The sequence below is a fragment of the Alosa pseudoharengus genome, unplaced genomic scaffold (assembly GCF_046254945.1).
Source record: "Alosa pseudoharengus isolate Yale_2024_CS ecotype anadromous, Long Island Sound unplaced genomic scaffold, YU_APseudo_1.1 YU_APseudo_1.1_scf_7, whole genome shotgun sequence".
Taxonomy (NCBI): Eukaryota; Metazoa; Chordata; class Actinopteri; order Clupeiformes; family Clupeidae; genus Alosa; species Alosa pseudoharengus.
Window position 1 is genome coordinate 33,058,724 of NW_027468859.1, and position 10,775 is coordinate 33,069,498.

Below are 10,775 nucleotides of genomic sequence, written 5' to 3' on the forward strand. Positions count from 1 at the left end.
AATGCCCTTTTTTGCCCCTCTGAAAATACAGTATATATTTGTGGAAATTGCAGAATTTCAGCACTAGAACAGCGACTGATGTCCCATGAAGGATTTTGCAAGGGATATTTCACCACATTCTATATCTACACTTCCTCCCCTTTCCAATGACACCCCACTTGTGAAATTCTATGGTGGAAAATGCCCTTTTTTGCCCCTCTGAAAATACAGTATATATTTTGTGAAATTGCAGAATTTCAGCACTAGAACAGCGACTGATGTCCCATGAAGGATTTTGCAAGGGATATTTCACCACATTCTATAACTACACTTCCTCCCTTTCTAATGACACCTCACTTGTGAAATTCTATCCTGGAAATGTGACCTTTCCACCCCTTAGAACATATAATATGTATTTGTGAAATTGCAGAATTTCAGCACTTGAACAGCTACACACATCCCATAATGTCCTTTGCATCGGCTGTTTCAACACATTCCGAAACTACACTCGCTCTTCTTTCCAATGACAACTCCCCATGTGAAACCCCCATCGCATAAAATGGCTTTGTTTTCAATTAGAACTCCTATGGCCTATTTCTCTCATTGCAGTTTTTATACACTAAAATTTGTCCCTATTGGTCAAGACTGATTTGTTGCAAACAATTCCACCGTATATGAATAGTTGAGTGTGTCCTCTTTCAATGACTTCCTTCATGAGCAATTCCATCCAAGAAAATAGGCTTTTTTAATTTCAAAATCCTCAAGCTATTATTCTGATTGTGGCTTTCAACACTACATTTTCTCCCTATCACTCAAGTCATTTGGCACATTTCGGTCATTTTGGGGGCCAAGCAGTGAAGCTGCGAAGCATCATTACTGTTTCTACCTTTTCTTATTGGGGGCCAGTAGCAAAGCCCAATTGCATATTTACGCTTTCCTATTATTCGGGACCAAGCAGTGTAGGCACCCATTGTGTTTGTACATTTTCCTATTATTGGGGGCCAAGCATCGAAGCTGCAAGGCACCCACTGTGTTTATATGTTTTCCCATCCTAAGAACACACAATGTGGACTCTTTTTACCACTGTGGGGGCGCTATAATCACAGGATGTAGGCTCATATATCAGCAATGCTTTCGCGTACCGAAACAAAACTTATTATATGGACTTAGGACCCCATCCCGAGGACACACAATATATTTGGTGACCTTGGACCACTAGGAGGTACTAAAGTTACAGGAAATGAGCTCATATCTTGGCAATGCTTTCTCGTACCGAAACCAGACTTGGGTCATGGATTCGCCACACAATAATGTTGGTGATGTTTGGTCACTAGGGATAGATTAGATTAGATTGGACTCAACTTTATTGTCATTGTGCAGAGTACAAAGTCAACTAAATTCAGACACTGCTCTTGCTTGCTTGCCTGCCGGTTCACACTTCACCCCTCACTCTCAGTGCAACATGCACCTCCACCATCAAAGGCTGATGCACCCCTCCCCCACAACGTGATCATGAACAATGCGACTACACTAACGCTGTTCACAAGCCACCAGTCTACAGCCACCAAATACCCCTCATCCCCCCTCCTCTGGACAAGGGGAAGAGTGCTGTGAGTATCATGTTCCTTGACTTCTCCAGTGCTTTTAACACCATCCAACCCCTCAGACTGGGTGAAAAAATCCTGCAGATGATTGTGGATGCTCATCTGGTATCCTGGATTGCAGACTACCTGATAGAGCCACAATTCGTCAGACTGAAGAACTGCCTCTCCGACACCGTGATCAACAGCACTGGAGCTCCACAGGGAGCAGTGCTCTCTTCAGTCCTTTTCAACCTGTACATGTCTGACTTCTGCTACAACACAGAGTCATGCCACATGCAGAAATTTTCAGACGATACTGCAATTGTGGGGTGTATCAGGGATGGGCAGGAGGAGGAATATAGGAGCCTGGTGAAGGACTTTGTGCAATGTCCGGAGGTCTAAGCCCGTTCTGCTCCCAGTTACCATTGAGGGGGTCAATGTGGAGGTGGTAAGCACTTACAAGTATCTGGGGATACATCTGTACAATACACTGGACTGGTCAGTCAACACTGAAGCACTCACCAAAAATATGAACACAATTCCCCCATCCTAGCATCTTTACACTGGCTACCTGTTAAAAGTCTCATTGACTTAAAAATATTACTTCTAACATACAAAGCCATAAATGGCTGGGCACCTATATTAAAGATCGATCTTTTAGTACCATATTACCCACCTAGACTGCTACGATCACAGAATACTAGACTTCTTGTAATCCCAACAGTAGAGGCAGAGCTTTCTGCTACAGCGCACCCCTCCTCTGGAAATAACTCTCTCCATCAATTTTATTAGCAGACACCCTCCCTATTTCCAAGTCTAGACTTAAAACATACATCTTTAGTGCCTCCCATAGTTAGGTATGGTGTAGTGTGGAACTTCCAGGTTTTTATTGGAATGGACCACCTCTGCTGTGTCCTCATGTGACTGGCGCCCTAGTCATGCGTGTCATGGTGGCAACTGACTACCCTTCACCATGCCTTAGGTATGCTGCTGTAGCATAGCGCTGTCATGGACTTTTCATGTGTCACGCCGTACAACTCTGCTTCTTTCTCTCTCTCAACTCCCCCTCTTACCTCTTGTCTTTGTCTTGCCATTCAACTCCCTCTTCTCTCCTAGGCAAGTTCAACTCCCTCTTCTCTCCCTCTCTTGCCTTTTGTCTCTATAGTATTACACTATATAATACCATTGATATACTTATTAATACTAACCATCATGACTTATAGTAATACCTACTATTTATCTCTCTTTCTTCCCTCTTACCTCACTTGTGAGATAAACTATTACCAGTCATCAGCCATCCTTGTGTTTGGCCCTCATCGCACCTGAAGTCCCATCCCTATGATGACTGCCCTATGTGATGACCCTGTGCCACTTCAGGCCTTCTCCTGTCAGTGCACGGGCAGGGCTGGGCCTGGTTGGGCTAATACCCTCATTTATTACACCTATGGTTAGGGTGGGGCTATATTAGGGGTTCCCTATCTTTCTGATTAGGCATTTTTCTTACTTCTTGCAGGCACTCACTTTGATTCTCTCATACTTTGCTCTCTCCCCTCATTTTTAACTCTACATCTCTTTCTCTTTCTTTGTCTTTAGGCCTACTTCACTAGCTTCTTTGCATCCATACATCCATACACTCATACACGCACGCCACCACTCCCATTCATTTCCCCCTAGACATTTTGCTATTGGTAACCTTGTGCTTTACTTTAATAAATTAATATATTTGGTTTGAACCTTGTTGTCCGTGTCCCTCTTTATGTTTCGGTCTGGGAACGAGCTGGCCGTAACACTTACCATTGCCTATTGCAGTCCCCTTGTCTGGATTCCTGGCCCATGCAGCCTAGCTACCCAGTACTTGACATATGACAATTCCTAATCCCTATGGACAATACATGCCCTACATTGGACTATTTGAATTTCCTGACACTAAATAGGATTCATGCATACATCGTACAGGTTATGTAACCATTTTAACTCTTTGTAACATACCTCAGGTTGTTGTTTTCTATTCTGTACACCTAACTAACCTATTCATTTATTATGTATACAGTACAGACCTTACTGCCCTGTAACTGACCCTAGGCAGATGGGTCAGGCCCTTGAGTCTTGTATCCACTCAAGGTTTCTTCCTATATGTATCTCCAATTGTGGAGATACATATAGGTGTGAAAAGTGGCCTGAAGTGAATAAGTGGCCTGAGTAGAATAAGTGTGCAAAGTTTGAGCATTTTACTATGTACATTTGTATGTGCTGCCATGGACTCCCATGGCACTACAAAGAAGCATAATAACAAATCCTACTAGCCCTATAGGGTCCCTACGCAGCTTCAATGCTTGCCCCCCAATAAGACAAGGTAGAAACACTAATGGCCCCAAAAATGACAGAAATGTGGCAAATGACTTTTAAGTGATAGGGACCAAATGTAGTGCTGAAAATGTATAATCAGAAAAATAGGCCAAAATAAATTTCCCATGACAAATGGGAAGTCTAGACCAAATCTAGTGCTGAAAATAATACATTTCTCAAATACATTTTATTTTCAAGGGCCATTCTTAACGATAGAATTTCATATAGGGGGTGTCATTGAAAAGAGGAGAGGGTGTAGTTTCAGAATGTGGTGAAACATTCCTTGCAAAATCCTTCCTGAGATGAGTATGGCTGTTCAAGTGCTGAAATTCATAAATTTCACAAATACATACTATATATTCAAAGGGCAAAAAAGGGCATTTTCCACAATAGAATTTCACAAGTGTGGTGTCATTGGAAAGAGGAGAGAGTGTAGTTTCAGAAAGTGGTGAAAGACCCCTTGCAAAATCCTTCATGGGCTATCTGTCCCTGTTCAAGTGTTGAAATTCTGCAATTTCACAAATACATATTTTATTTTCAGAGGGGCTAAATATGCAATTTTCCACCATAGAATTTCACAAGTGGGGTGTCATTGGAAAGGGGAGGAAGTGTAGATATAGAATGTGGTGAAACATCCCTTGCAAAATCCTTCATGGGCTATCTGTCCCTGTTCTAGTGTTGAAATTCTGCAATTTCACAAAATATATACTGTATTTTCAGAGGGGCAAAAAAGGGCATTTTCAACCATAGAATTTCACAAGTGGGGTGTCATTGGAAAGGGGAGGAAGTGTAGATATAGAATGTGGTGAAACATCCCTTGCAAAATCCTTCATGGGCTATCTGTCCCTGTTCTAGTGTTGAAATTCTGCAATTTCACAAAATATATACTGTTTTTAGAGGGGCTAAATATCCAATTTTCCACCATAGAATTTCACAAGTGGGGTGTCATTGGAAAGGGGAGGAAGTGTAGTTTCAGAATGTGGTGAAAGATCCCTTGCAAAATCCTTCATGGGCTATCTGTCCCTGTTCAAGTGCTGAAATTCTGCAATTTCACAAATACATATTATATTTTCAGAGGGGCTAAATATCCAATTTTCCACCATAGAATTTCACAAGTGGGGTGTCATTGGAAAGGGAAGGAGGTGTAGATATAGAATGTGGTGAAATATCCCTTGCAAAATCCTTCATGGGACATCAGTCGCTGTTCTAGTGTTGAAATTCTGCAATTTCACAAAATATATACTGTATTTTCAGAGGGGCAAAAAAGGGCATTTTCAACCATAGAATTTCACAAGTGGGGTGTCATTGGAAAGGGGAGGAAGTGTAGATATAGAATGTGGTGAAATATCCCTTGCAAAATCCTTCATGGGCTATCTGTCCCTGTTCAAGTGCTGAAATTCTGCAATTTCACAAATACATATTATATTTTCAGAGGGGCTAAATATCCAATTTTCCACCATAGAATTTTACAAGTGGGGTGTCATTGGAAAGGGGAGGAAGTGTAGATATAGAATGTGGTGAAATATCCCTTGCAAAATCCTTCATGGGCTATCTGTCCCTGTTCGTGTTGAAATTCTGCAATTTCACAAATACATATTATATTTTCAGAGGGGCTAAATATCCAATTTTCCACCATAGAATTTCACAAGTGGGGTGTCATTGGAAAGGGGAGGAGGTGTAGTTTCAGAATGTGGTGAAACATCCCTTGCAAAATCCTTCATGGGCTATCTGTCGCGGTTCTAGTGCTCAAAATCTGCAATTTCACAAATATATACTGTATTTTCAGAGGGGCAAAAAAGGGCATTTTCTACCATAGAATTTCACAAGTGGGGTGTCATTGGAAAGGGGAGGAAGTGTAGTTATAGAATGTGGTGAAATATCCCTTGCAAAATCCTTCATAGGCTATCTGTCCCTGATCAAGTGCTGAAATTCTGCAATTTCACAAAATATATACTGTTTTTAGAGGGGCTAAATATCCAATTTTCCACCATAGAATTTCACAAGTGGGGTGTCATTGGAAAGGGAAGGAGGTGTAGATATAGAATGTGGTGAAATATCCCTTGCAAAATCCTTCATGGGACATCAGTCGCTGTTCTAGTTTTGAAATTCTGCAATTTCACAAAATATATACTGTATTTTCAGAGGGGCAAAAAAGGGCATTTTCAACCATAGAATTTCACAAGTGGGGTGTCATTGGAAAGGGGAGGAAGTGTAGATATAGAATGTGGTGAAATATCCCTTGCAAAATCCTTCATGGGCTATCTGTCCCTGTTCAAGTGCTGAAATTCTGCAATTTCACAAATACATATTATATTTTCAGAGGGGCTAAATATCCAATTTTCCACCATAGAATTTTACAAGTGGGGTGTCATTGGAAAGGGGAGGAAGTGTAGATATAGAATGTGGTGAAATATCCCTTGCAAAATCCTTCATGGGCTATCTGTCCCTGTTCAAGTGCTGAAATTCTGCAATTTCACAAATACATATTATATTTTCAGAGGGGCTAAATATCCAATTTTCCACCATAGAATTTCACAAGTGGGGTGTCATTGGAAAGGGGAGGAGGTGTAGTTTCAGAATGTGGTGAAACATTCCTTGCAAAATCCTTCATGGGCTATCTGTCCCTGTTCTAGTGTTGAGATTCTGCAATTTCACATATTACATTTACATATACATATTATATTTTCAGAGGGGCAAAAAAGGGCATTTTCAACCATAGAATTTCACAAGTGGGGGAGAGAGTGTAGTTTCAGAATGTGTTGAAAAGTCCGATGCAAAATGACATGCAGGCCGTAGGGAATACATTTACTGTAGAAAAACTTCAAAATCTGCTACCAACTACATACCACCCCCCCCCCCCCCCCCCCCTGCACTTTCACAAATACATATTATATTTTCAGAGGGGCTAAATATCCAATTTTCCACCATAGAATTTCACAAGTGGGGTGTCATTGGAAAGGGGAGGAGGTGTAGTTTCAGAATGTGGTGAAACATCCCTTGCAAAATCCTTCATGGGCTATCTGTCGCGGTTCTAGTGCTCAAAATCTGCAATTTCACAAATATATACTGTATTTTCAGAGGGGCTAAATATCCAATTTTCCACCATAGAATTTCACAAGTGGGGTGTCATTGGAAAGGGGAGGAGGTGTAGTTTCAGAATGTGGTGAAACATTCCTTGCAAAATCCTTCATGGGCTATCTGTCCCTGTTCTAGTGTTGAGATTCTGCAATTTCACATATTACATTTACATATACATATTATATTTTCAGAGGGGCAAAAAAGGGCATTTTCAACCATAGAATTTCACAAGTGGGGGAGAGAGTGTAGTTTCAGAATGTGTTGAAAAGTCCGATGCAAAATGACATGTAGGCCGTAGGGAATACATTTACTGTAGAAAAACTTCAAAATCTGCTACCAACTACATACCACCCCCCCCACCCCTGCAATTTCACAAATACATATTATATTTTCAGAGGGGCTAAATATCCAATTTTCCACCATAGAATTTCACAAGTGGGGTGTCATTGGAAAGGGGAGGAGGTGTAGTTTCAGAATGTGGTGAAACATCCCTTGCAAAATCCTTCATGGGCTATCTGTCGCGGTTCTAGTGCTCAAAATCTGCAATTTCACAAATATATACTGTATTTTCAGAGGGGCAAAAAAGGGCATTTTCTACCATAGAATTTAATTTCATACCACCCCCCCCCCCCCCTCCCCAGTGTAAAATGAACAAAATTGTTTAATAGAAAAAAACATAATAGAACATGTATCAAAAGATCCAGCACAGAAAATAAAGAAAAAACTACATAATCTGCCACCCTCTACATAACAACCCCCCCCCCCCCCCCCCCTCTAAATTACCAAATTATTTAATAGAACACAAAAGACAACATTTCTCAAAACATTCGGCAGTGGAGTTAACAGAAAAAAGATATACAGGCTTTTGAACGTCTGTGAACAATGCCTGTTCATCTGCAACAGGCACATGCCTGTGTTATCGCGGATTTGCGGTCAACACTGGCCCCTTGTGGACGAGGTAGAAAATTGCATTATTTAAGGTGGAACGGAAACTTAACTCCCCCGCGATCTGAAAGTGGTCTTCCCCCGCGGAAATGAAAGTGGTGCCAACTTCAGCCTCGTCTGCTGCAACAGGGATGCTACACTGAACTCACATCTCACTTCTATTAGACTGGAGATGAAATGCTTCTAGATGCAACCATGTTGACTGAAACTCCTTCATGTTTTGGAAGAAGAGTTTATTGAATGAAGTGTGGGTTTTCATGTTTCAGTAAACAGTCCTGGCAATAGTTTCTGTGTGTGATCCCCACACAGACTCACCAGCAGGAGGAAACACAACTGCAATTTGTTACAAAATGTACTATATGAACACATTTTTGATCATTTTCAGATTGCTGATTAGATCTGTTGTACCTGTGTTGAAGTATGACTACTGGGCAAAAGTTTGTGATCATTAATGTATGTAAATGGTGTTTCCTTATTAAGGTTCCCTAAACAATTAATGATATTCTGACGAGACTTCCCTCAACTGTGTGTTACAGTAATATGGACTAGCCTACTGCAGGGGCAGAGCGTGTGGCATGGTCGTGGTATTAAGTGACAGTCCGTCAACCTACCCTGCCTCGTTTGTGACGAGGACAGACCCATTTTTTTCTGTATTTTTTTGTAACACATTGTTCATTAGGTGTATTTTATCTTCCACTGACGATGCATTTGCACCACACCCCCTGTCGTGGCATGGAGGCATGGGTATTTCTTATGGCTCCTGCATTGACTCCTGCCCTACACGATCCCTGTAAAAGCGTTTCAGGACCCTGGCCAGCCGCCAAAATCTTGCATCGAACATGCGTATTTGCTGACAAATTCAGCAGTGGAGCTCGTGTATAGCCTGCCCTAGGCTAGCCTCAAGACAGTGTTCTGGCAGCAGCTGATCAACACAAATATCGTTATGTAGACTCACTGTGTAATGACTGCAGCAAGTTAAATTAGGCCAACAGAGGGCGACTAACAAGATTAAGAATATACCCCCACTCCTTCCCAGCAGGACGCGCTGTTGTCTTCAATTCTCTTACACCCCTCAGGTGGAAGACACGTCTTCACTGAGGAAGTCTCTTCGCTTACTGCAGTTCCTGGTAGTGCGTTGTGTTGTATTTATCTGTTCAGGTGATATTTTTAGTCGCGTTACCTCCGACTTTACTGTTAATGGGTGAGGGAGGTTAGAGTGAAAGATGACCAAGCCAAAGGAGAAAAGCCGAGAAAAAATAAGCGTGGCCAGTGAGGTTAGTAACGTTTGTTTTTATCAGGTCATGACCGATGAATGAACAGAGTGAGCATGCTGCAGTGTTTTGAATTCTGACTTGACTGAACGGTAGCCTAGTTCTGATCTCGGACAGTCAGTCGTAGTCTTTTCATTGTAAATATCTGATTAGAGTGTTGTAAATTATTGATCTCCACTGTCAACATGTACTGACGTATCCTATAAATAACCAGACACTGAAATGAAGTAGGCTACTGCATCATTTCTGCTTTTGTGCATCGTAGATCGATCGAGTAGAAGAGCGCAAGTCGCGATGCAACGGCCTCCTTGAGAGAGCCGAGTTCAGACGCAGAAAAGAGGAGCTCTCCGATGAGGACAGGTAAATGTGATGGTGTTCTGAGCGGTCAAAATGAAATGTCCCATGCGTTTGGGCCAACTCTAAAGCCTTGACTGTCTTTCTGCCCCGGACAGTAAACTTTTGGAGGATGAGATGACACTTATGACAGAAAGAATACAGAAATATGGTGAGAGCCGTTCCAGTAGGCTACTTATCAAGTTTGCAAGATTAAATAAAATAGCAAACAAAAAGCTCATAACTCATTAATAGTTCAAAACTGCACCCAAGTCGCATAACCCACGTTCACCCATGTCTGTCTCAGATCGCGAACTGGAGATCCTGAGGGGAGAGAACAGGAGGAACATGATGCTCTCTGTCGCTCTGCTGGCCATCAGCGCACTGTTCTACTACACCTTCATCTACTGAGAAACATCCAAACATTCTACTGCACCTTCATCTACTAAGGGAAACATCCAACCACGATGCTCTCTACACTTCCATCTTCTGAGGGAAAACATCCAAACATTTTATGCACCTTCTTCTACTGAGGGAAAACATCCAACCATTCTACTACACTTTTATCTACTGCAACTACTTGTATAATTGCCAACTTCTCTCAGCCTTACAGAGCAATTGTCTCCATCTCCTGAATGCCATTTCATATGACCACTCGGAGGACTTCAGAAGACCTCCCATCCATTTGGACAAACTCCATTCTCTTTAGTTTTTTTCCTCAGAAGCTTTTTCCTCTGACATTTCTGACTCCCACTGACCAGACTAGTCTGAACAGACAATGAGTTCTGATTCCTCTGCCAAAGACCAGAAGAGAACTTGACAGTAGCACACACCTTTTTGTGGCCTATAGTATGGTATTCCCATACCCAGTCATTTGTGCCAAAATATAGATTCTATTTTCCCAGAAATATGGCTGAAAATGGTTTGCCAGAAATATCAAAAATCCTCTAATACTGAAATTTGGGCTTACACAGTGACTGAACTGTATAACATTCAGGTCTCCAGAATACATAAATATTTTGCACATTTTACTTTTTGAAAGCATGCAGCCACTACAGACATCATCTGCCTTCATCGCCTCCGCAGCTTTTCATTTCATTTCTGATCAGACGAGGATTAGATATGTAAGCATGTCCATTTTTGTACTGACTGTGTTGTACTGAATGTATTATGAGTCTTGTTGTATAATTTACTGAAATATCCAAATGTTTCCTATGGGTACATACATAAATGGGATAGG

The 10,775-nt window shown here is 41.5% G+C and overlaps 1 protein-coding gene across 1 annotated transcript; it reads left to right on the forward strand.

Moving 5' to 3' along the window:
• Positions 1–9,042: 9,042 nt before the first annotated feature.
• ccdc167 (coiled-coil domain containing 167) lies at positions 9,043–10,688 on the forward strand. The gene is made up of 4 exons (XM_076271733.1): positions 9,043–9,205; positions 9,468–9,562; positions 9,655–9,707; positions 9,843–10,688. Exons 1-4 carry the CDS (start codon positions 9,155–9,157, stop codon positions 9,944–9,946), a joined length of 303 nt encoding a protein of 100 aa, XP_076127848.1. The 5' UTR covers positions 9,043–9,154; the 3' UTR covers positions 9,947–10,688.
• Positions 10,689–10,775: the final 87 nt, after the last annotated feature.

What these genes read in the sequence shown, in the direction of transcription:
- ccdc167 (XM_076271733.1), top strand. Translation starts at nt 9,155, where the DNA reads ATGACCAAGCCAAAGGAGAAAAGCCGAGAAAAAATAAGCGTGGCCAGT. An exon ending in AAATAAGCGTGGCCAGTGAG is followed by an intron (nt 9,206 to 9,467) that starts GTTAGTAACGTT and finishes TGTGCATCGTAG; the next exon opens with ATCGATCGAGTAGAAGAGCG. An exon ending in GAGCTCTCCGATGAGGACAG is followed by an intron (nt 9,563 to 9,654) that starts GTAAATGTGATG and finishes TGCCCCGGACAG; the next exon opens with TAAACTTTTGGAGGATGAGA.